Genomic DNA, 27,004 nt, shown 5'->3' with positions numbered 1-27,004 from the left:
TTTGGAACTATATCTTGTGTCTTTAGAAAATCACCAATAAAAAATCAGTCTACTGATTATGCGATTTTTGAAAAGCATGCGTCACACCTTGACAGAACAAGGTCGTTATTTCCTCTTTTCTTTCAACCTAGATGGATTTTTTATTGGCCAGTTGCGCGCATTGAAAAGACTGAATTACCCATTACTTGTATATGATTCTTCTTCTGTAAACAAAATCTTGCAGACGAACACTGCATTGCTTTGCTTGCTTTTATCTACAATGTTCGGAAAAGCTATTGGAGCGAAATCTGGTAAGAATGAAGTTCTCTGGAAAACAGAACTCGCAGAACACTCCTTAGGCTGATCCCACGTACACAGTCAAGCTACCTTTTAGCGACATATGAATTGTATGTTAACTGTTGCTAAGATATTCGTTGCAGTTCTACAGCCAGTCTCTATTCTGTTCCATTGGCGTATTTTGTATTTGACACATCCGATTCTTGACGATATTTTGCAAAGAGAGAACGTGATTGCTAGTATAGAGGAGCACAGGGGCTTCAGACACACACGTTAACACACTAACTGTGGGGAACCTGAGACAGAACGGTTGAGGCGAGGCAGAACGGGGTAATTGTGTTTTTAGCCTTGTATGTGCTGCTATCTCTAGGATATTGCTAGAATTATAACGATAGACCGACTCAAAAACATTTAACAACGCGTCGACGCCACTGCGAGCTTTATTCTTTCTTGTGACTCGATCCATTTTTGTTACACGTTTCAACCATATTCAGATGTTAATTCACTGAGATGACAAAAGTCTTGAGATAGCCATGTCCATACACACAGATGGTGATAGTATTGTGAACACAAGGTAAAAAAGGGCAGTGCATTGGTACAGCTGTAATTTGTACTCAGGTGATCCGTATAAAAAGGTTTCCGACGTGATTGTGGCCACATGTTGGGAATTAACGGATTTAGAACGCGGAGCTAGACCCACGGAACATTCTGCAGTATTTTTTGAATTGTAAGGAAATTCAATATTCCGAGATCCACAGTGTCAAGGGTGTACCGAGAACACAAAATTTCGGGCATTAACTCTCACCACGGAAAATGAAGTGGCCAACGGCCTCTTTTAACGACCGGGAGCAGCGGCATTTGCGTAAAGATGTCAATGCTAAAGAACAAGCAGCACTGCTTGAAATAACCGCTAAAAACAATGTGTGATGTACCATGAACGTATCCATTAGGACAGTGAAGCGAAATTTTGTCGTTAATGCGCTATGGCTGCTGACGACCGGCGCAAGTGCCTTTGTTAACAGCGCCACATCGCCTGCAGCGCCTCTGCTGGGATCGTGACCATATCGTTTGGGCCCTAGACGATTGGGAGCCCGTAGCTTGGTCAGCTGAGTTCCGATTTCACTTGGTAAGAGCTGATGGTAGGATACTGCCCTGTTCATATTCATTATTTCGGATTTTTTGTTTTGTACACAAATTATTTTTTTGTTTTCTATACAGAATATTTCGAATCTATAACAGAAAAACTAAAAAGTAAAGTTGTTTCATCATATCCAAGCAAAAGGCTGAATAACTGGAAGAATGGGCTATAAGAAAGCGGCAGCTCAATTCAGCATTATTCAGATATTTGACCAAAATGCAAGCTTGACTCTTTGTATTAACAGTTAATGAACTTCAAGAATTCGTCAAGGAGTAAAGTGGGTAAGAGGATTTTTGAGGTGGCAGCAAACACTGAGTTTACAGAAGCCAATAAATACATCAAGACTCAAGCTGTGGGCTATAATAAACCAGCAGTTGACTGTGACTTGTTGGGCAGTGTTGTCGGCGAGCACAAGCTTACTGGGGATACAACATTTACTGGTGATGAACTGGAATGTCAGTAAACCCTAAAGGCCACACAGGACTAATTGCTCTCGAAGGGCATAAGCAAGTAGTGACTCTAACTTAATATGATTGAGGCGATACTGTGACAATAGAGATCTGCTTTTCCACATCTGGTATGTACATCCATCAAATGCCAATTTCCCCAAGGAAAAGGATGAGACAGGAGTTTCAGTCTCCCAGAGGTTCAAGAAACAGGGTGGATGACTTCAGAGGTCTTTTTACAATGATTCAAACAGTTCGAATCATTTGCAATGGTTAATGAACAAACTCCATGTCATCTCATTCTGGTCGGACATTCGACTCATGCAATAAGTTTGGTAAGTAATGGCGGCCAGTGTGAAATACTCTCGAAAGAGCAAATTTTGTTAGTAAAAAGAAAGCGTTAAATGAAAAAGGTAAAATACGAAACCTAAGTGAAAAAGGTAAAATATGAAACCTAAGTGAACGTCCCCCCCCCCCCCCCCCCACCAATGAACCATGGACCTTGTCGTTGGTGGGGAGGCTTGCGTGCCGCAGCGATACAGATAGCCGTACCGTAGGTACAACCACAACGGAGGGGTATCTGTTGAGAGGCCAGACAAACGTGTGGTTCCTGAAGAGGGGCAGCAGCCTTTTCAGTAGTTACAAGGGCAACAGTCTGGATGATAGACTGATCTGGCCTTGTAACAATAAACAAAACGGCCTTGCTGTGCTGGTACTGTGAACGGCTGAAAGCAAGGGGAAACTACGACCGTAATTTTTCCCGAGGGCATGCAGCTTTACTGTGTGATTAAATGATGATGGCGTCCTCTTGCGTAAAATATTCCGGAGGTAAAATAGTCCCCCATTCGGATCTCCGGACGGGGACTACTCAGGAGGATGCCGTTATCAGGAGAAAGAAAACTGGCGTTCTACGGATCGGAGCGTGGAATGTCAGATCCCTTAATCGGGCAGGTTGGTTAGAAAATTAGAAAGGGAAATGGATAGGTTAAAGTTAGATATAGTGGGAATTAGTGAAGTTCGATGGCAGGAGGAACAAGACTTCTGGTCAGGTGACTACAGGGTTATAAACACAAACTCAAATAGGGGTAATGCAGGAGTAGGTTTAATAATGAATAGGAAAATAGGAACGCGGGTAAGCTACTACAAACAGCATAGTGAACGCATTATTGTGGCCAAGATAAATACGAAGCCCACACCTACTACAGTAGTACAAGTTTATATGCCAACTAGCTCTGCAGATGACGAAGAAATTGAAGAAATGTATGATGAAATAAAAGACATTATTCAGATAGTGAAGGGAGACGAAAATTTAATAGTCATAGGTGACTGGAATTCGAGTGTAGGAAAAGGGAGAGAAGGAAACGTAGTATGTGAATATGGATTGGGGCTAAGAAATGAAAGAGGAAGGCGCCTGGTAGAATTTTGCACAGAGCACAACTTAATCATAGCTAACACTTGGTTTCAGAATCATGAAAGGAGGTTGTATACATGGAAGAACCCTGGAGATACGAAAAGGTATCAGATAGATTATATAATGGTAAGACAGAGATTTAGGAACCAGGTTTTAAATTGTAATACATTTCCAGGGGCAGATGTGGACTCTGACCACAATCTATTGGTTATGAACTGTAGATTAAAACTGAAGAAACTGCAAAAAGGTGGGAATTTAAGGAGATGGGACCTGAATAAACTGAAAGAACCAGAGGTTGTACAGAGTTTCAGGGAGAGCATAAGGGAACAATTGACAGAAATGGGGGAAAGAAATACAGTAGAAGAAGGATGGGTAGCTTTGAGGGATGAAGTAGTGAAGGCAGCAGAGGATCAAGTAGGTAAAAAGACGAGGGCTAGTAGAAATCCTTGGGTAACAGAAGAAATATTGAATTTAATTGATGAAAGGAGAAAATATAAAAATGCAGTAAATGAAGCAGGCAAAAAGGAATACAAACGTTTCAAAAATGAGATCGACAGGAAGTGCAAAATGGCTAAGCAGGGATGGCTAGAGGACAAATGTAAGGATGTAGAGGTTTATCTTACTAGGGGTAAGACAGATACTGCCTACAGGAAAATTAAAGAGGCCTTTGGAGAAAAGAGAACCACTTGTATGAATATCAAAAGCTAAGATGGAAACCCAGTTCTAAGCAAGGAAGGGAAAGCAGAAAGGTGGAAGGAGTATATAGAGGGTCTATACTAGGGCGATGTACTTGAGGACAATATTATGGAAATGGAAGAGGATGTAGATGAAGATGAAATGGGAGATACGATACTGCGTGACTGCGTGAAGAGTTTGACAGAGCACTGAAAGACCTGAGTCGAAACAAGGCCCCGGAGTAGACAACATTCCATTGGAACTACTGACGGCCTTGGGAGAGCCAGTCCTGACAAAACTGTACCATCTTGTGAGCAAGATGTATGAAACATGCGAAATACCCTCAGACTTCAAGAAGAATATAATAATTCCAATCCCAAAGAAAGCAGGTGTTGACAGATGTGAATATTACCGAACTATCAGTTTAATAAACCACAGCTGCAAAATATTAACGCGAATTCTTTACAGACGAATGGAAAAACTAGTAGAAGCCAACCTAGGGGAAGATCAGTTTGGATTCAGTAGAAATATTGAAACACGTGAGGCAATACTGACCTTACGACTTATCTTAGAAGAAAGATTAAGGAAAGGCAAACCTACGTTTCTAGCATTTGTAGACTTAGAGAAAGCTTTTGACAATGTTGACAGGAATACTCTCTTTCAAATTCTGAAGGTAGCAGGGGTAAAATACAGGGAGCGAAGGCTATTTACAATTTGTACAGAAACCAGAGGGCAGTTATAAGAGTCGAGGGGTATGAAAGGGAAGCAGTGGTTGGGAAGGGAGTAAGACAGGGTTGCAGCCTCTCCCCGATGTTGTTCAATCTGTATATTGAGCAATCAGTAAAGGAAACAAAAGAAAAATTCGGAGTAGGTATTAAAATCCGTGGAGAAGAAAAACTTTGAGTTTCGCCGATGACTTTGTAATTCTGTCAGAGACAGCAAAGGACTTGGAAGAGCAGTTGAACGGAATGGACAGTGTCTTGAAAGGAGGATATAAGATGAACATCAACAAAAGCAAAACGAAAATAATCGAATGTAGTAGAATTAATTCGGGTGATGCTGAGGGAATTAGATTAGGAAATGAGACACCTAAAGTAGTAAAGGAGTTTTGCTATTTGGGGAGCAAAATAACTGATGATGGTCAAAGTAGAGAGGATATAAAATGTAGACTGGCAATGGCAAGGAAATAGTTTCTGAAGAAGAGAAATTTCTTAACATCGAGTATAGATTTAAGTGTCAGGAAGTCATTTCTGAAAGTATTTGTATGGAGTATAGCCATGTATGGTAGTGAAACATGGACGATAAATATTTTGGACAAGAAGAGAATAGAGGCTTTCGAAATGTGGTGCTACAGAAGAATGCTGAAGATTAGATGGGTAGATCACATAACTAATGAGGGAGTATTGAATAGGATTGGGGAGAAGAGACGTTTGTGGCACAACTTGACCAGTAGAAGGGATCGGTTGGTAGGACATGTTCTGAGGCATCAAGGGATCACCAATTTAGTATTGGAGGGCAGCGTGGAGCGTAAAAATCGTAGAGGGAGATCAAGAGATGAATACACTAAGCAGATTCAGAAGGATGTAGGTTGCAGTAGGTACTGGGTGATGAAGAAGCTTGCACAGGATAGAGTAGCATGGACAGTTGCATCAAACCAGTCTCAGGACTGAAGACAACAACAACAACAACAACAAGTGAATGTGTTTCTAGTTTGCAACATTGATCAGTGTATTTAAAGTGGACATAAGTAAACTTTCATTTGAAAATAGTGAGCTGATGTCGAAGCAAAATATGATGAAATTTAGTTAACAAAACGCGTAGTCTTCGGATAAGTGGACAAAGGTATATAAAAATATCCCTCAACCCACGGGCGTGATAATAGCACGGGAAGTGATCAAGACTATAGGATGGGTGCTCTTGTGGTCTCCCACATTAGTTGGCGTAACTCCCGCGCTACGACATTTGCGATAAGGGGATGTGCGTCATCATGAAGCAACAGCACCCCTTCCCTACACCATTCCACAACGGATGTTTTCGACAGATATGCTGCTCGTTGCACATTCTTCATCTTCTAATGGATGTGTACAGGTTTTTGCCCTTCAGCAGTCGAGAACAGAATAACAGCACGTTGGTCTTATTTGGACGCATTTGGTAGTAACGTCGCCATAGTTCACGTTTGACTAGATTTCCTATCAGCCCAACTCGAAAAGTTCTCTGACTGAACACTATGAGAAGGAAAGATGCTTAACTTTTACTTCATATTATCTACGATAGAGGTTACTCATTTTATTAGAAATTTACAACATAATTTCTACCCACAGTGGATGGCGGAAGGCATACGAGATGTTACGTAATGTCAGAAATGTTAGAAAAAATGAACTCTTAATTCACTCAAAGCATAACACCCTGTCTTGCATAAATAAGTTTCCGGGATTGCTACCACAGCGACGTACGTCGGGAACATGGTCTTCTTGCACGCAACCAATACGAGCCCTGTAGCATATTTATCTATACCTGGTAGTGCTGAAAAAGTTTTCATCTCCGAAGGATGCGTGACGTATTACATGGAAATCGTCCTGTTCACTTTCATCGAAAGGGTGAAATTTGTCTAGCCTGCACATAAGCAGAAAGAGGGACAGAAGACCATTTTAACGATCTGTCAACGGTGAGGTCATTAGCAACAGAACACAACCTCATACTGATAAAGTTAGTAGGCAATATTCATTTCAAAGAAACCATCCCGATGTTCACCTAAAGAGATTTATGGAAACCAGTGATCTTTATAGCAAGAAGGGCTAACTGAATCTCGGTCTTCGTGATTTTTAAGTCCTGCGTTTTAACCTGTGTGCTGTCTCCGTCGGTTCTTGTGTACGGTAAAATGGTCCAAATGACTCTGAGCACTATGGGACTTTACTTCTGAGGTCATCAGTCCCCTATATCTTAGAACTACTTAAAACTAACTAACCTAAGGACATCACACACATCCATGCTCGAGGCAGGATTCGAACTTGCGACGAAGGGCCTAAAACCGCTCGGCCACCACGGCCGGCCCCGTGTGCGGTGACGATGATTTGATTCTTTGGCTGCCGTAGAATGGTTATCAGCATCAAAATCTCAAATACAACGATTATGTGTAAGCCTATATCGTATTTATTTTGAAGCTACCAGCAGATCGTATACGACGGAAGTACCACGAAATGCAATCGTATGTTTAATAAACGTAAACATGGTCCTCAGTAGGTTGTAACGTGATTTTTATTTAATCGTGCGATTAGCTAATTTCGACTATGTCTCATTGTCAGGCACCTGTAATGTAGCCCAGTTACCATGTGGTTGTAAGAAATTTGTGCAGTAATGTCATAACATAAGGTGCGTAAAGATTTATTTACACATGACGATGTATGCAGTAAGACAGTGTTTTTCCATGTTGGTGTTACAGGTGGATGACAATGACACGGAGTCTAACTTAGCTAACCGCACGATTAAATAATTATAGCATTACAGCGGACTACGAACCACGTTTATGGTTGTTAAGCATATGGAGGCTGTGGATCCCCACAAATACAAAACCTTAACAATCGTATGTTTGATGGTCTTGCAACGATTGCTTCGTTTATGTCATTGTTATTCTGAAAATAACTGAAAAGTGTACCGCGATTACAGTAGCTCTCCAGATCATGCATTTCCAGTCTGTTGTTGTGATGGTTTTTTCCTCTGATAAAACCAGAGTTACATGGCAGATATTTTGAATTATCGGAGACCGTTTCGTAGGCGAAGGCCAAGCAAGGAATTGCCTCAGGCAATCTTTCTCTAAGTCATTTCATCAATATAATTGTTTTTCAGGCCTTTTCTAACACGCCATTCTGGTATTGAAATACGGTACACTGTAATATCAGAGGAATTGTAAGAAGTTAAGAAAGATTTCTGGTCGTTTACTAATTTTTGGTTTTGGTCTTTAATGTGCAATGCTACTGACTAAATAAATAAATAATACAGGATCAACTTAGTTACTGATGCAACCTTAGCGATTTGAATACTGGCCGTTCATTGCACGTAGGTCTCCATGGTTCTTTGTGAAGTAACATCATTGCTTACTGATGGCTATATACATAAACATTATCGCAAAGCTATCTCTGACCAAAGTATCAGTTACTTTGGCGACTATATTATTAGGGCAGTGTTTCTACTGTCGAATCATCGGGCATGCTTCGTAATACATTTTGTAATTTTTTTTGAAGCACCGATTGTTTTAGTATAAAAGTACTACGCTCCATAATATATTTCGTATTTTTGAGACAACGGTTATCTTCGTGTAACAGGATTACAAAATACCTGTATCTGTTGTGGCTTTGGCAATGAGTAAATGTTTGACGTGTATTAACGGCGCGTCAGTGAACCAAGCAGTCCGTCAGTTTCATTATAATTTTTACAAACTTTACTTAATACGTTGGGTGTCGTAATGAACACTCTTCTCTATGACAATGAGGAGGAGACGGTAAGAATCATAAATACCTTTGTATAACTTAAATTGTACGTTAGCCTTTAATACGTCGTTCTACGGCACCAGGTTTATGTTTTAAGTTGTTAGTTAAATGTTCACCTAAAGACAGCAAAATATTAGTGTTTCTCGTCCACAGACGTATTTGTTGCCGTTCAGAAGTGCCACTAAGCAAACAGTTCCTCGAGTTAATTCCTTGATGTGTTAATAATAATGCAGATGTCATATGTTACAGAAAGCAAAGACCGAAAGTTGTAGTGCAGTAATCAGCTTTTTCCTACTTCTTGTTGCTCTGTAGGTTCATGTTCTATCATTGCTTCCGTAATAAGAAAACTCATATCTGTGAAGTAGCTGAATTTAGAAGAGTTGTGACTCGTGGCAAGCACAGAGTGCACGGTAGCCTAATTATGAATAGAATTTTTACCGAATAATTGACATATTTGAAAACGAGCTCGTCATACGTTTGCGTAAAAACATAATTTAGTTATGGCACAGTTCAGTTGCGGCATGATTAGAGTTCTTGTAAGGTTTCTCTCGATGGTTTGCTCAGTATGTCGTTCGTTAAATGTCCAGTCTAATCAGGGAGGCCTATACGCAAAATAAACGATTTCTCTTCATGTATACGTGGGTGTAACAATTACACTTCACAATGAATTTCAGCAAAACATGTATTACTTTCGGCAGGTAGGCTGATATTCTTAATTATATCGTTTGGGTGCTGCAATGTACGTGTAATTTGTTGTTCAGTTTTCCGGAATAACTGCATGTAAAATTTAGTGGTGACTAATTTTGAACGCTGTCGTTCATTTTCAAACCATTAATTTAATTTCTAATACCTAACTGCAATATAATTCCAGTGTAACATTCGAAAGGCTTGTTCATACAACAGATCATCATAACAGCTATTTGTTATTTTGCCCTGGTGCATGAACAAGTTTTTCGGTTGTTCCACTAGAATTATATTACAGTGAAGTATTAGAGATGCAGTCAATAGTTTGAAAAATGACCGCAAGCGTTCGAAACTAGTCACCAGTAAAGTTTTTATATGCAACTGTCACCGAAAACTAAATAAGCAGTAACTTAATTGAGTTACTGATCCTTTACGCCATGGCAGTGTTGGAATTCTGTAAGTGTAATTCCTGATACGTTCACATTGCGTCTCTCATGCCAATGGAACTCAGTCTCATTTTGGAATTTGGATTCCTGTTTTTTTTTCATATTTTACCATCTTAAGGTATGAGACAGTTGCGCTGCTCCTACATCATTTTATGGCCGAAAATTTTCTTGTATCAATAATTATTGTAAAAGAAGAAACCTGCAACGAGCTCGAAAATGGAGAAATGTTAGAAATACACACTGTGTATGTTAAGCTCTCAAATCTTAAGAGTTGAGTCAAAGCTTGAAATACTTGTGTCTTGGAAACTATTGAGAACAGTGAATACCTACATTTCCATGACGTTTCTCCTTCATAATTGTCTACTGGAGGGTTGCCCACAATGTGACAAGGGAGACGCGCGCGGCTCTTGCCTCAATCTAGTGCGGCTCAAATTGACTTTAAGCCCTGTACAAGGCCACGATGTGATGTACATGTACAGACCAACAAATGATCACAATTTCAGAGAAATTCGATGATTTATTAAAGATAAAGAGATTCACAAACTGAGCAAGTTAATAACGTATTGGTCCACCTCTGGCCATTATGCAAGCAGTTGTTCGGCTTGGCGTTGATTGATAGACTCGTTGGATGCCCTGCTGTGAGGTACCGTGCCTAATTCTGCCCAATTGGCGGGTTAGATCGTCAAAATCCCAAGCTGGTTGAAAGGCCCTTCCCATAGTGCTCCAAATGTTCTCAATTGAGGAGAGATTGGCGGCCTTGCTGGCCAAGGTAGGGTTTGGCAAACACGAAGTCAGGCAGAAGAAACTATCGCCGTGTGCGAGCAGGCTTTATCTTGTTGAAATGTAGGCCTAGGATAGCTTGCCACGAAGGGAAACAAAACGAGGCGTAGAATGTCGTCAACGTACCGTTGTGTTGTAAGGGTCCTGCGGATGAAAATCAGATGGCTCTTTCTATGAAGAGAAGTGTCCCCTCAGATCATGACTCATGGTTGCCTGGCCGACAGTCAGGTTGGAATCCGACTGTTGTCCGGGGCGTCTCCTGACATGTCTTCGGCCTGGTATCTCATTGACTGGAGTAGAATTGTCTTTAGTTATGAGTCCCGCTTCGAACTGAACACCGATTACCAGAAAAGCTACGTCTGGAGACGACCTGGACAGCAGTGGGATACAAACCTGTCGCCTGCCATATTGCCTGACAACCAGTAGTGATGACCTAGAGCGTCATTTCTTTTCATACTAGGACCCCTTTGGTTGCCTTCTGTGGTACCCTTACAGCACAGCGTTACATCGACTGTATTCTACGCCCCATTTTGTTGCCCTTTATAGCAAGCCATCCTGGGCTTACAGTTTAGCAGGATAATGCCTGCCTGCACACGGCGACATTTTCTACTGCTTGTCTTCGTACTTGCCAAACCCTACCTTGTGCAGGAAGGTCCCCAGAGATCTCCACAACTGAGAACGTTGGATCATTATGGGTAGAGTCCCCGACCATCTCGGTATTTTGACGATCTAAGGCGCCAATTGGACGAATTTGGCTCCATATCCCTAAGGAGGGCATCCAAGAGCTTTATCAATCAATGCTTGGAATAAATTCTTGCACAAGGACCAGAGGTGGAACAAAGCTTTATCAATTTGCTCAGTTTGAGAAGCATTTTCTCTTGAATAAACTATCGAATTTTTCTGAAATGGTAACCTTTGTTTATTTGTACATGTATATTACATCTACCGATTCCCGAATTTGAAGTCTTTAAAAACTTTATATGCCGATTCCCGACCCATTCGGATAACTCCTTCGTGGTGTGTCATGTATTTTTTCCCTTGGGGCATATTTAAAGTCTGACGTGACTGAAGAAACGAATAGCAGATTTAATCATTGAACACACTTAAATCTTGCTTTACATTTCTGGATAGTCTGTTTGTGGTTGATGTAGGGAATGGTTATCCCTTTTCACCTACATTTATAAAGGGTTCAGTATCTGTAAAGATTGAACTACTGGAACTACAAAGAAACGAAGGACTGATAATGATGAGAGTGTTCAACTATTGAATTTTGAAAGATATTTCCAGTAGAAAAACACCTCCTGGTAAGTGTGAGTTTGCTTCAAGACTCCGGAGTATTTGGCACCATATGTGAGTGGACCGCTGTTCTCAGCACTCAAGTTCGTTTAAATATCGATCTGAATTAACTGCCGGCCGGAGTGGCCGAGCGGTTCTAGGTACTACAGTCTGGAACCGCGCGACCGCTACGGTCGCAGGTTCAAATCCTGCCTCGGGCATGGATGTGTGTGATGTCCTTAGGTTAGTTAGGTTTAAGTAGTTCTAAGTGCTAGGGGACTGATGACCTCAGAAGTTGAGTCCCATAGTGCTCAGAGCCATTTGAACCATTTGAATTAACTGATGAATATTTAAATAAGTTTGTGGAAACTCTACTTGGCAGTTGACAGCCAGATAATAAACAACTCACAGCATAAAGACTCGAAAAACCACAATACAGAAGGAACTTATTAGCTTTTTTTATTTTTTTGTAAAATGAAGTGTAGTTCGGTCACGTTCCTTTAAAGGAAAAATAAATGTTTCCATAGTAATTAAATATAAATGTTTCTGCATTAATGTTAACTATTAGGCTGCTAACAATGCGGCTCTCAACAAATCAGCTCCAATTTTTTACTCACTGCAAAACATTGCTAACAGTCTCCCCAGAGGGCTTTAACATTCTTCGCCGATTGTTGATGCAGCATCACCAGATTAGACAGACTACGTTCTTAGTCTAGTCAACGATGAAAAATAGGAGGAAAACTCGTGTACTCACAAATTTTTGCACAATGGTAAGGGAGAGTGTCATAAACAACAGACTAAAAATCGTGCTGGCGGGGTGTGAGCATGAGGACATTGGGGAGGGGGTGAGGGGGGGGGCATTTATAGGTACACTATTTTATTTCTTCTCGAGTACCTTGAAAACCGTGACTTCTAGCGGAAACGTTTCCCAGTACAAAATTAAAAGGCATTAAATCCACAGAGAAGGTTCCATTCATTTTTTTCTCTAGAATTAATAGTTTCCATGGTTCAAGGGATGAAAAAATTGTAGATTAATAAAAATAGTTTTTAGAGGTATAAAATTGGCGTTTATTGCTAAAAGCAGTGGATTAAGATGTGCGTACCACATGTAAGTACAGAAGAACCGTATGAAGTGTTAAAATGCGTTGTGGCGGTATAAAGGGTAGAAAGTTGGGAGTGGAGGTTAGAAGCAGGAATAACAATGGGCTGTCGGGTTGTGGTCAAACATTTTCGTCCTTCACAGGTCTGGAGACTGAAGAGTGTGCAGGCGATGCCACACTCTCTATCGAACTACACCATAAAAAGAGACCATACGGTGTTTCACAAAGTTATACTGACCCTTTTGCAACCAACCTAATGAATCTCTGGGGATGTAGTGTGCAGACATTCCCGGGAGTCTCTATTTCCCACAACGTGTGTTAACACTACGTGGAACACAGATAAGAGTTACAAATAATTCTAATGCAAAGAAACGCGTATCTACGTAAAATTCTGCACACTGTTCTACACAGCTCTAGGGGAAACTTGTTGTTAGTCAACCTGTATGGCAGCTGTAGCGTTTTTCCTGGAATGGGAGCTCCTCCCGCCACGAACACTGCTCTCTTTTCCGTTTACAGACCACTATATCTCCCCAGCAATTTCTGTCCAGTTCTCTGATGCTAGCAGACAAGATAATTTTACTGAGCTCGTGTTTATATAGGTACCTTATCCTAAGATACTAAATGAGTATTTATTTGCAGCTATTATATAAAAAGCTTGACAGCTGGAGTTGTCAGTTGTCTACCACATTGAAGAGCCTGCCCCAAGTGCAACATACTTTCAATATATATTTGACAATGCCGATTTCATTATCTCTACTATCAATAGCTGGAATACTTTTGGCAGCATGAAAGATATGAAATGCATCACTAAAGCTTCATGTCTTCCAACATCTGAAGACGATTAGACGCTTAAATTGGTTCTTTCCGTAACGAGAATAGGTGACGTAAGTGTTACGGAACTTCAGATATTACATCAGTCAAGCAATGCAATACGGATTTGGACGTGATTAGCCATATTCCGTCAGACATATTGACACCCAACTTCCAACATTATACTGTTGAGAAGTGATAAGTTGCCCTACTCAGCGAAGCCAATTCTACAAGCGCGAACAATTCCTGAACTGAAGAGAGTTATGCATTCTACCAGTAACATAATTAAAGGTTATAGAAGTGCAGTAAAATTGGAAAAGAGAACTGGACAGGAAATGCTGTGGAGATGTAGTCTGTCTGAAAAGCGAGCAGCGCTAGTGCTAGGGGATTTCCCTTTCCGGGAAGAACGCTACACTGCCGTACAGGATGACTAAGAATTTTTGCAGAGATTGACGTGAATTCTGTTTTTATGTGTTTCATAGCGTTGGTATTATTAGTGAAGCATTTCTGCATTCCATGTAGTGTTAACGCACTTTGTGGAAAATAAACACTACCGGGCATGTCTGCACACTGCGTTTCCAGTGATTCATAAGGCGAGGTGCAGAAGGGTCGATATAAATTTGTGAAACTCCCTGTAGTTGCTTTTCGTGATGTAGTTGAGTAGAGCTCTTCAATTTGCAGACCTTTGAAGGAGGGAAGCGCATGGCCACAATCCGGCAACCCACCTTACCTCACGCTTCTAATCCCCATCCCAACTTTCCACCCTGTTACACCCCCACCACACAGTTTACTTTTCAATATGGTTCACGTGCACTCACATGTGGTAAACAGATTTAATATTTGTTCTTACGCCACTTCAGTTAACAATTAAAGTCATTTTCTATCATTAAAACACTATTTTTAGTTATCTGCGATTTTTCATACTCTGCAGTGCGGGAACTATTAATACTCAGCAAAAATTGAATAGGACTTATTTGGTAGAAAATTTAATGTTGTTTAATTTTGTATTGCGACACAATTTCGCTAGAAGCCACGGTTTTTGGGATAGTCAAGACAAACAAAAAAGTGACCTTTCAACACCCCAACCACATCACCACCCCCAACCCCCTAGCTCACATCCCAGCGATCAGGATCTTTCCAACGTTGTTCCTGACACTTTCTCCCCCCCCCCCTCTCCCCCTCCCCCCTCTTCCACGGTGCAAAAATATCCGACTACACAATTTATATCTACCGTTTTTGGTCTTCTTTGACTCATCTATTGAATGATGTTCCGTTTCCGGTGTGTATTTTCAGATAAAGTAATAAACAGACACACAAAATTAGATCGACCCGTTTTAAAACGTTTCTGTCACAGGAGAGAAGTACGTTTTTGCATCGACATTTTGCACAAAGCGTTCTCACAGTTGTTTTATCATGTACGGTATCGTTTCTGAGTTAGGTCCTACCTATGGCGTCAGTTATATGATAAACGTTTAATCGTTGCTCGTCAAATTATGCGGTTTTTACAAGTTTTAATCTGTGTTTGCAGTTATGGGAACGCCCGTCATGTTGATGACCGGTAGGATAAGTACAGCAGAAACTTTCTTCTTAACCCGGTACATCTAGGGAAATGAGCAATCTTCATATTGTGCGAGCATGTGGTTTCATAAGATCACTTCTCTCTGGTATGAGAGGAACAGAATTAGCTTGATTGGATTGGATTGGATTGTTTGGGGGAGGAGACCAGCCAGCGAGGTCATCGGTCTCATCGGATTAGGGAAGGACGGGTAAGGGAGCCGGTTGTGCCCTTTCAAAGGAATCATCCCAGGATTTGCCTGGAGCGATCTAGGGAAATCACGGAATACCTAAATCAGGATGGCCGGACGCGGGAAATTAGCTTGATTCTCTCAGGATCAGTCATAATTCAAGAAAAATGGGATAAGTTATCCCATTGTTCTTATGAGTCAATGTGGCGTTGATACAAGGGCAATCTAGACTTGGTATCTAAATCGTGCGGTTGGCGCTTAGTAAATTATTTGCTTTCATAAAACTGGACAATACATATGGACACAAAAACAAAGAGAGGAAACTACATTTTGACAATCAAATAACGAATCATCCTCTGCTTTATTACTACCTAAGGTGACACCGGCCAGCTACTACCTCTTCTTTCGACACCATGGGGTGTTTAGGAATTAATAAGAATATTCAACAGCTACTCATGTTACGGTAGATACCATCAGTGAACTAGGATTAGACTCGGCATAGTAAATATGTACCCTGAGCAGTAGCAGTAATTCTCTGAAAAATCAAACAACTAGCCACATTAGGAAAGGGATTATCATTGGATAAAGGTTGTGCAGACAGAATTACGATGTTGAAGGGAACCTGGTAACCGGCGGCAATATTACCTCATAAGCATTTGTATTCACGGTTTTGCATGTAGCGGCTAAAACCTGTCATGTCTTCTCTGGAGTAGTGCCCTCTGAAACATGTACGTGGTAAATCGGAACCCAGTGCTATTTAAAACCAACGATCGCTTCTAGTACCCTGCTGTTTCGGAGTGCTAAGGTTGGTGTCCAGTACTGTGTTATCGTCTAGTGAAAACTTCCAGTGATAAAATCAAGTGAGTAGATCGGATCCAATAGAGACTAATGGAAAAAATGAGAGAGAAACAAATTACATTTGTTTTAATGACTTCAGTTTGGAAGCAGGGACTTAAGAACTCATCCCCTCCGCCGCCTCCTGATGGCAAAATAAATAAATAAATAAATAAATAAGTTCAGATGGCTCTGAGCACTATGGGACTTACCATCTGTGGTCATCAGTCCCCTAAAAGTTAGAACTACTTAAACGTAACTAACCTAAGGACATCACACACATCCATGCCCGAGGTAGGGTTCGAACCTGGGACCGTAGCGGTCTCACGGTTCCAGACTGAAGCGCCTAGAAACGCTTTTTTTTCGTTATGGTTCGTTGCGTTTGGTCTGGCCGGACGTCACAACAAGACACCCGTTCAAGTTGATCGTTGGTTCCTTGGCTCAGTTTTTTTTTATTACAGAGAGCACACAGTCCTGTGACCGAACACGCTGAGCTACCGTGCCGGTTGAGATGGCACCCTAGTCGTCTTATGTTCGAGAAGGGTTGATGTCGTCTTTCTGAGGTTGGGACACACAAAGAAAAGAAATAAAATAGATCGGCGGTAATTGCTAGATAGTCCGGTGCTATTTTCTTTGTGGAGATTGCCAGAAAATCACTCCGTGCAACGGTCGTCTTGGGCGTGCCCTGGCTCGTCCAAGAAGGATAAAGATATATTAATAATTTTTTGGCCATCCTAGTTATTTTCTTAAAAATTTTGATGTCGTATAATAACTATACAGAAACTGGGCAGATAGTTCTCCAGTTCTTCAGAATCACAGTAGTATGGCTGACTGAATTCTAATTCTTTCAACTGACTGTGAAATCATTTACGAGAATTCTTAACTAAATAATTAATAAAAAATTTAATGCAGGTGATCTGTGGCGGAAAGTTCCCCCACACTACAACTGTTATTGCCGTTCCTCCTTCGTTTCCCACATTTCTGAAGGAAATGAGACCTTACAGTTGTGCTCTATTTTTATTTCAGGACAGAAGGAGCGGCGGTGGCACCCGGCTGAAGGAGCGGCCGATGCTGATCGTGAGGGTGAGCGACGACGAACAGCTGCGCCGTATCTACGATTTCGGAGACGAACTCGGCCGCGGGCGATACGGGGTGGTCGTGCAGGCACGCGCCCGCCTCACCCGCATGTCCTGGGCCATCAAGGTCATCAACAAGAGCCAGGTATGGCCAGAGCAGCTGTGGTCAGCCACGGTTTCCTGAGCGGAACATTAGCTATTGACATCGGTAGTGTTACTCACTGCTCTCTTGTGGACAAAATACAGAGTTAATCCCAGAGAGCTCTGGAGTTGTGAAAACTACAAGATGTACAGAAAACAGACATTCATGAATGGACAGAAGATCTCTCCAAGTTTTTAACTTCCATTATAGTTGATCAATACGGGAAACACTGGTGATGCGGTAATGTCAGTTCGATAGTCAAACTCTTGGCACATATTAAGGGCTTATTTCAATAGTGGTACAAGTCTATTTTTGTTCATTGTGAGTTACAGATTCCTAAAGTTAAATGAGAGCTGAAAAATCTGCAGCCAGATACCAGGAATATCCAAGCACATGACTTCTTGCTAGAGATTGTTTGCAGATCCATTATAGGCAGAAAAGTGGAAGTAATGGACTTGTACCACTGTTGAAATAAGCCCTTCATATGTACCAATTGGATATAAGAAACCGCATTTATTATCCTCACTTGCAGCTCTTCCAAACTAAGTAGCAATGGAGGCAGAAGTACATGATTTCTGACATAAGTCCATAATAAGAAATCGTATGGAGTTACGTCAGGTGACTGTAGGGTCACTCAATGTAGGAGAAGAGAGTCTTAATGGGAAGCACATGCAATCCACTGTTGAGGCGGTTCAGTCCTGAGGTAATCACAAACGTCAGAAAGAAAGTGTGGTGGTACACGTCTTGTTGCAAAGTGAAGTTTCTACTATCTTTCTGTAATTGTGACACAAACCATAGCTGCAGCATATCCAGTCACGAAAGTACCCACAATTTTCTCCGCACAGGAAAATGGTCCATAATCTTTTGAAGAGGGCGTGAAACAAAAGACGCCAGCTTTATGTCAATTACCAATGTGCTCTACAACCTCGTGTTGATGTTCCTTGCCCCGAACACGCACGTAATGAGGTTTCACCTTTCCAGGCACGTGATACGTGGCTTCGCCATTGAAAATGAACTTCTCCCTCCACCAGGCACTGCAAAAGTCATCGATACTCATTATCCCTAATAGTCGGAGTATGTAATAACTGCAGCCGATATTGTTTTACACGCAGATGTTTGCGTCGAATACCCCAGACAGTTGGCTTGCTATCTGAAGTTCTCTGCTCGCACTTGTCGTCCATTTCTTCGGTATCCTGACCAATTATTCCCACACACGTTCCACCTTCTCTGCTTAAGGTCCCAGCTGGCCTGCATGCTTCTCACCACATAAGCGGCCTGCCACACGGAATGTATTGTCTTGTCTGTCGCAGTTTTTACCTTGACTAAAACTGAGGAAATACATCGTCACAAAACGCGCTCCTAGCTCCATTACACACCATGTTCTGTTCCCATGTGGTGCGTTCTGCAACTACACCATGGAGCGTATTACGAATCGAAAACTGAAGAGATGTTCCATCCACTGAAATGTGTCTATTTTCTGTATGACACTCCTGTCCATGTTTACTTTATGCAAGACAAGTTGTATGTGAAACACTCCTGCTGTCATATATGACATAAATTAATTGTAAATTTCAGCTCACATATTGCATTTAATCCTAAAATACATCGAGTTTCTTACAAGTGATCGAAAACTTTTGGAACTGTAAACTATACATTGACATGTGAACATTTAACCTGTCGCATCGAGATTGTCCAAGATTATTGATCGAATGAGCAAAAATTCTTATTCACTGCAGACATCCTGCGGCGATTTTTTTTTTTGGAACGTTCTTAGTTCTCGAATGAAACTATCTGCTTCCACAGACCTTTCCAGTTTCAAACACCTATGATGTGTATATGCAGATCCAAGCGATGAATGAAAATTTTTACCAAGGCCAGATTTCGAACCCTGGCCTCCAGCTCACTAGGCAAATGCAGTAACCACTACACCACCACGGCACGATGGCTGTGTGTGTGCTTACGCATACTACACTATCACACATCCCTCCACAATCCAAATTCCCATTCACGCCGCAACCCTCTTAGTATTTTCCCCAAAGTCGAACAGCATTGCAGAAGCTCTCCAGCTGTATTGGAATAGCACCTCAGCATTGAAAAGAAAGGGGAATCCTGCGTGAAACTCAGGCATATATAGTTTAATTAAAGAAAAGTATATGATTTCAGAGACTTTATCAAGTCTCAAACATCATGCCTGGATTTGCTCTGCAAACACCGAAGAATGCAACGCCTACCCCTGCTACGTGTAGTTCGTATAGCTCAGTAATTGCACTGCGCGTCGCCGATTTATGTTTGCAAGGCACAGCTTGCAGTAACGCTTTCATCCAATGGGCATAAAATCAGAAGGACCGTTCATCTTCTTATCAGATCACATGTAATACATGATTCTTCAAATTACCCGGTGTATGTCATGAAGGAAATGTTCTGACGAACGGTCGGGCTAACAATGTACTTTAAACAGTTACAACAAGCAAGTATGCCCAAACCGAAGTTTGTAGGGGGGGGGGGGCAAGATCTGGGAGTTGGGAGCACGGAGTATTTTTAATATTTTGGAGACGAATGACAACTTGCAAATAGCCATAAAAGGGTTCTAGTTGCGACAGTGTTAAAAACCTAACTAAACTATATGTTTTGTATTCACTGAGAGTTATTGGGGGGGGGGGGGGGGGCTTGGCTCCAGTGGCTCCAGATGTGAGTGCCATTTACGGAAAATGGTGGTAAGATATGTCTTAACTGCTTCGACATTCACGACTCTAAATAATAGTAAAACGTACTCAGTTGCAAGGATACAAAGAACCTTGACATCAAAGAAATGCAACTGGAATGGCATTACAGTGGTGTGTGACAAGTTAAAAACAAAGTCTGTTGCTTTTATGCTCACATTTGATGAACCGAAGTTATTAGAATTCACTATGTAGTGTTGCACAGCACATTTCATTTGTTTAAATGTAACAGTCCATGTACCTGCGTCCAACGCGTTGAATTACGTGCCGACCACTGAGCCACACAACAATGGCGTGTAAAAGGCAGGCGACGTGCAGAAAATCCAATTCAACAGCCAACGACGAAAATACCCCAACTACTATTCTGTCCGTGTGTGTTAATAGCCCAGGAAAAACACAGTTCGGAGCAGCGACTATTGGGTCTTTATCGATAAACAATACTCGTGTTTGCAGTTACTATAATTCAACGTCTCCCGTACTTGGGGGTGAAACAAGCCTTTAAAGCTGCACAAACACCTCCTTTCATAAAGTCAGTCGCATCGCTGATGAAGCATTGTGTATAAAGCCGACACTTTAATGTGGCAGTTTTAGATGATGGGAGGGGGAGGGTAGAGAGACCCCAGCAAACTTGTACTGTGGATGTTACCGAATGCTTTGTGTATTACGCATTGCTTTAGGGTTGTGCATTCTCGTTGTTTTCTTTTGTGGAAAGTTTCTGATACATAGAAACTATATGCGAGACCTATGCCTTTCGCTGGTGAGTACTCCACAGACCGAGCTACACAACCATGAATCACGGACCTTCCTCAGAGCTCTACTTCTGTCAGTATCTCGTCTCCTACCTTCCAAACTTCATAGAAGTTCGCCTGCGAAACTTGTAAGACTAGCAGTCCTGGAAGAAAGGTTACTGCGGAGACATGGCTTACGACAGCCTGGGGGATGTTTCTATAGTAAAATTTCCACTCTGTTGTGGAGGGTGCGCTGATATGAAACTTTCTTCCAGGTTAAAATTGTGTGCCGAGTTCGAGTATCGGTCCGGCAACCGGTTCCAATTTGCTAAAAAGGTTCACATCGATGCACACTCCACTGCAGAGCAAAGATTTCATTCTGATTTTCTTTTCTAATTTGGAAATGAGTGAATAGATTAATGGTGGTCCATGACGGGTTTTGGAGTACATTTTTATCTACAGTTACATAAGTACTCTGCAGTTTACACTCTACACCTGCGGAATGTTCATCGAGCCAGCTACGTGATTACTATGCATTCACATTTAAGTGCCTCGCAGAGGGTTCATCAAACCATCTTCACACAATTTCTCTACCGTTCCACTCCCGAACGGCGCGCGGGAAAAACTAACATCTTACTTATTTATGTACGAGTTCTGATTTCTCTTAACATATTACGGTGATCATCTCTCCCCATGTATGTGGACGTCAACAAAATATTTTCGCATTCAACGAGAAAGTTCGTGATTGACATTTCGCAAAAAGATCTTTGTTTCAACGACTGCCATCCCAGATCGCCTTTCATTACTTTTCTTCTCACAATTACAGCCTAAGAAGCGGCCTATATTTATATTTTGGCGGCCCACAACTAGAACAGGCACTGTCGAATGGCAGTCATGGTGTCACAACCAACACGAGCAGCAATAATATGGAAAAATAAATTGTAGTCTCGATATGCCGTGGTCCCGATGCTGTCGACTTCCGAAGTGTGCGGGTGGACTTTACATGAGCTATAACACGATTCTGTCATAAACAAGCAACTTTCAAATGGTTGAGAAAGCAGAAGCGTGAACTTTCCTCACCCACAGAATGTATATAGCGTTACTCCCGCCTATACTGTGTGACTGGGCTGGAATACTAATCATCTGCACATCCAAGCATATAGTACGCTTCATAGTAGTTTGATGTTTGTTGCATGCTGCATTCATGGTGTTGCAACGTTAATGACCAACAGCACCATACATAGCAGAAGCATTTTCGTGCCAGAATGTCGTTGTTAGTGCACCAGTGCATGTTCCGGGAAGCGCTGATATCAGCATCAGCGTCTTATTATCTGCAGTCTCATGTTGCAGCTGAGACAACTGCCATGTCATATTTCGATGATAATTGGATCAGCACTTTCTTATCTCCAAGACCATTTTTGGAAACAGGACCTTACATTATCGCATCTGGCCACAAGCCAAGGCTATGGAAGGTAGGGGGCGAGGGAACGGAAGGGCTTCCACGACCCATGCGTCTTGTGTCCCTGCTCAGCAGCCGAATATGAAGTATCTGAATTGCCTAAAATACCGAAAATTTAGTAAACTATGTTTCGATTACAGACTTCTGAAAATTTGGTTAACGACTGATTCACCAGGCACAGTGATAAATTTCATTTCTGCAACTACACACATCAAAAAAGTTTTGCATCACCCCAGTTCCCAGAACTCCTGAAGATAGACGTTGGCTGTTGAGAGACGTCACTAAAGACGCCCAAAGATGTAAACAACCATGCATAAGCAGTACCTATTAGACGGAGGGGTCCGACAACCGATCGGTTTGACATTCCACCAAGAAGGACGTACACGGATCGTATTGCCTGTAATTCAACCATGCGTAGGCGGTCAATATCGCGTTCGATCGCGTCCGCATTCTTACTTTGTGCCAGGATGGGCTCTCAACAAGAGAAGGGCGCAGGCGTCTCGGAGTGAACCAAAACGATGTTGTTCGGACATGGAGGAGATACAGAGAGACAGGAACTGTCGATGAGATGCCTCGCTCAGGCCACCCAAGCACTACTACTCCAGTGGGTGACCGCTACCTAGGGTTATGGTTTAGAGGAATCATGAGAGCAACTCCACCATGTTGAATAATGCTTTTTATGCAGCAATAGGACGTCGTGTTATGACTCGAACTGTGTGAAATAGGTTGCATGATGGGCAACTACACTCCCGACATCCATGGCGAGATCCATCTTTGCAACCACGACACCATGCAGTGCGATACAGATGGGCCCAACAACATGCCGAATGGACCGCTCAGGATTGGCATCACGTTCTCTTCACTGATGAGTGTCGCATATCCCTTGAACCAGACAATCGTCGGAGACGTGTTTGGAGTCAACCCGGTCAGGCTGAAGCCTTAGATACACTGTCCATCGAGTGCAGCAAGGTGGAGGTTCCCTGCTCTTTTGGGGTGGCATTATGTGGGGCCGACATACGCCGCTGACGGTCATGGAAGGCGCCGTAAGCGCTGTACGATACGTGAATTCCATCCTGCGACTGTTAGTGCTACCACATGAACAGCATATTGACGAGGCATTCGTCTTCATGGACGACAATTCGCTCCCCCATTGCGTACGTCTTTTGAATGACTTACTTCACGATAACGACATCGCTCGACTAGAGTGGCCAGCATGTTCTCCAGACATGAATGTTATCGCACATGCCTGGGATATATTGACAAGTGCTGTTTATGGGCGACGTGACCCACCAACCACTCTGAAGGATCTACGCCAAATCACCGTTGAGGAGTGGGACAACGTGGACGAACAGTACCTTGATTAATTTGTGGATAGTATATCGCGACGAATACAGGCGTGCATCAATGCAAAGCGACGTGCTACTAGATATTAAAGATACCGGTGTGTACAGCACTGAGAAGTCCCAAAATAATCGTACACAGAAGATTATTGCTTCTGGTGATGCGTTTCTTTTTTTCATGAACAGACAAAATTATTAGTCTTGAACACTCTGAATGGGGTCTACATGGAACCATTACACTTGAGCGAAGTTCACATCTATCTCTTGACCTGATAAATATTGGCCAGTGAGATCCTGTATTCTGAAAACGCAAGTCTTTTGGTACCAAAAATGCTGTCTTTCTTGTCCTTGGAGATGAAGAAAGAAAATTTAGATCCTTTTAGGACCATTCCCATAATTTGGGTATTTGCATTCCAATTGTGAGCAGACCAAGTGCAGCTTTACTTTTGAAATCATTCATTGGAAGTGTACCTTTTATATTACAAAATGAGATATAGGAATTGTCGAGGATAATTTCCAGCACTCCATAAAACAGAATATATCAATACATTTTCGACATTGTGTCTATTTCATAAAGAGACGTTAACACATCAGCTTTATCTATGTCATCCACACCCTCATTATAGTCTTGTACAAGTGCCAGCGCTCCTACTTTATTCTTTGCTCTATCTTTCTGGGTTTTGGATATACTGCATAATTCGTCTCCATAATAATTTGAACGAAAGTTGTTGTGGCCGCCCACTTTACACATCGTGGCGCCTACTGCATCGACATCCCACTCCACGTCCAACCAACACGGGATGCCTGCACCCACAGGGCATATATTCACCAGGAAAACCTACGCCGTCTGTGTTGTCAACACAAACATTTCCCGGCGGCCACAACACAACACAACACCAGGTCTCCACCAATGGCCACCAGGGACCGGTACCCGTTTGCAGAGCCTGCAGAACAGCTTCACCAGATGTCACAGCTAGCCCGACGCACCACTTGGCAGTATACAGAGCTGCCACCCCAGCACCAACAGCCAGACGCCTCTTCTGGCTAGCCCATCTCTTGCAGATGGACTTGGTATAGTCGACGAACATCTTGACATTGTAGAATTGTTTTATTGTGATCTCTGCCCGTGAAGAGTCGAGTATTTTCTATTATTATTTGTTATTTTATATTTGTGACGATCCCCAGTTGGGATCGAATCTATTGTTCTTTTGGAGATTGTATTATTGTTTAGTTCTGGCGAGTCCAATAAATTGTTTTCGGACTTGCGTTCTCCGCATTTCTATTCTGCTAGCGCATATACTTCAAATGCGAACTGCATGGTTGTTGTCTCACACGCCTGAAGAGGTTTTACTTTATTATTCTGTGGAGTACATTTAATCTTCACTGCCTTCACTTCATTCAAATGATGTATCACTGTCATCTGGATAATTTTCCAGTCGAGTACGAATTTCTTCGTCTGTAAGATCTCTTCTGTAGAAGGTAGCTACAGCACGAAACAAAACTAAGTTTTACTAAGTTCACTAATGTTTTACAAGTTCCACATTATTCCTTTTTTATGTAAAATGAAATGCCATATTGCCCTGAGCAAACAACATTTTATTTACTAATGGTCCTGAAAGCAGAAAAAGCTTTGAACATCAAAGCAAAGCAACCAAAAGTCAATGTAACCTCAACTTAGACGAAGTCACTGCAATGGACTTGACGTGTCTGCTAATACCAATCATATTTTTCGCTGCAATTGAATATTACAAATGTAGATTGTTGATATTTTATCCAAATTAATGTTAGTTTGGATGAAGAGAACTATACAGGAATTATCACTCACCTCAGTTCACACATAAACCTTACATTTATTTACGAAACCTTGCAGTGTTGTTTCACACACCAAGCTGCCATTTGCAAAACAATTGCTCATATTTCAAATTCATGTATAGGATTCGGAACGGCTTAAAGGTTGTACTGACATCCAGCGTGGGAGGCACAAATTGTACTTAAGGTCTAACAGGCTGTTGAGTTACATAATTCTACACAAAATATTCCGTGACGCCTAAGTCCCGCCAGTAAACAGCTCTTCTGCGTCGTATTTGTCGGAGTCATAGAAGCTTATTAAAGCCGTATGCACATAAAACAGTCGTTTACCTTTACTTCAGTAGACAAACAAAAGAATCGTTGTTAAACGCAACACAACGGTTGTTCTGTTTGCTCTTCGTTAATCGACACCACATTGAAGCAATTGGCATAGGGCAAAATGGAGGACGTCGTAAATAGTATTTGATGGTGTTTCATACATTTAAGGAATCTCGCATAGGATCTAAATACATGACACATCCTGTTCCCAGTTAAGAAAGTCTACTGTACCCTTTATCTGGATTCCGAATTCTGTGGTGTTCTGTCCCAACATATGTGAACCTTAAGTAAAGTTCTGGCTTTACCGGTATAACTTTTACATAGGTTAAAAAACTGGTGGATTAACAGCTTGTGACAGTTAACTCTGAAGCGCTCCATAGCATCCTGCTGTCATATTACAATCGGGAAACACTCTGCATGCAACAAAATGCCGATTTTTGTGTGGTGTTCTGCAGTTTATGTACTGGAGTAACAAGCCCCTAAGCACGGTTAATATGTTACGTTTACTAAAAAGAAAAGTCAGGAATCGAAGTCAAGAAAATAGGTCTGGAAACAAAAACTGATAATGTGGCGTAGACGACAGATGAGTCGATGCGTTGTCTGTAAATACTACAAAACTTGACCACCATCCGTCTTTAACATCTTCATACAGTAAAGCAGCACTTACAACATGAAAAAGATTAATGTATCTACTAGCTGTCTACTTAGGTGTCTTTTTATATTTGAGATGTTGCCTCCAATTAAACGTTACTCCCCACATAGGAAACTTTATATAACGACCGAAGCAAACTGTCATGTCGGAAATTACCATAGCATGTGCTCCCTATAGTGTATGACATCGTATTGCAATTGTGTCAGAAAGATGTCGCATTGAGGAATCAATCACACATACACAACATTAGGTATTATACAACGCTTGATTCCGTGGAAATGGTTTCAACAGTATCGTTGTCCAAAGTCTGGAGAGATTTTGGAACATATACTGTATTTGAACTATAAGAAACAGTTTCACACATTCTAATTCACATATTTCCAGGATAATGCAACGTACTGAGGACAAAATACAACAATGCAGACCGCCCTACACTGGTTGGTAACATGTTAATTCGTAGGGAGCTGTCGGGTATGAAAAGCCTGCAACAAATATTCTTTTAAGACGTTTCAGTCAGTCAGAAACCACATGTCTAAGGTGTATCTGTGACATGACTTACGTTGCAGGAAGCATATTGCTATATCAACACGATCAGCTCTGCGTCTCAGTCCACCAATAAATTAACATTATGGTACATTACAATACGGGATGGAGTG

At 41.7% G+C, this 27,004-nt stretch overlaps 1 protein-coding gene across 1 annotated transcript in view; it reads left to right on the top strand.

Moving 5' to 3' along the window:
- LOC126355454 (serine/threonine-protein kinase 33-like) overlaps positions 1 to 27,004 on the top strand; it is a 106,620-nt gene that overhangs the window by 22,805 nt on the left and 56,811 nt on the right. Inside the window, exon 2 of the mRNA XM_050005769.1 lies at positions 17,131 to 17,325. Coding sequence (XP_049861726.1) covers positions 17,131 to 17,325 — 195 coding nt within the window. The remainder of the gene's footprint in view (positions 1 to 17,130; positions 17,326 to 27,004) is intronic.

This window comes from Schistocerca gregaria, chromosome 3 (assembly GCF_023897955.1).
Source record: "Schistocerca gregaria isolate iqSchGreg1 chromosome 3, iqSchGreg1.2, whole genome shotgun sequence".
Taxonomy (NCBI): domain Eukaryota; kingdom Metazoa; phylum Arthropoda; class Insecta; order Orthoptera; family Acrididae; genus Schistocerca; species Schistocerca gregaria.
Note: the sequence above shows the minus strand (reverse complement) of the source record. Positions and strands in the feature narration are given on the sequence as shown.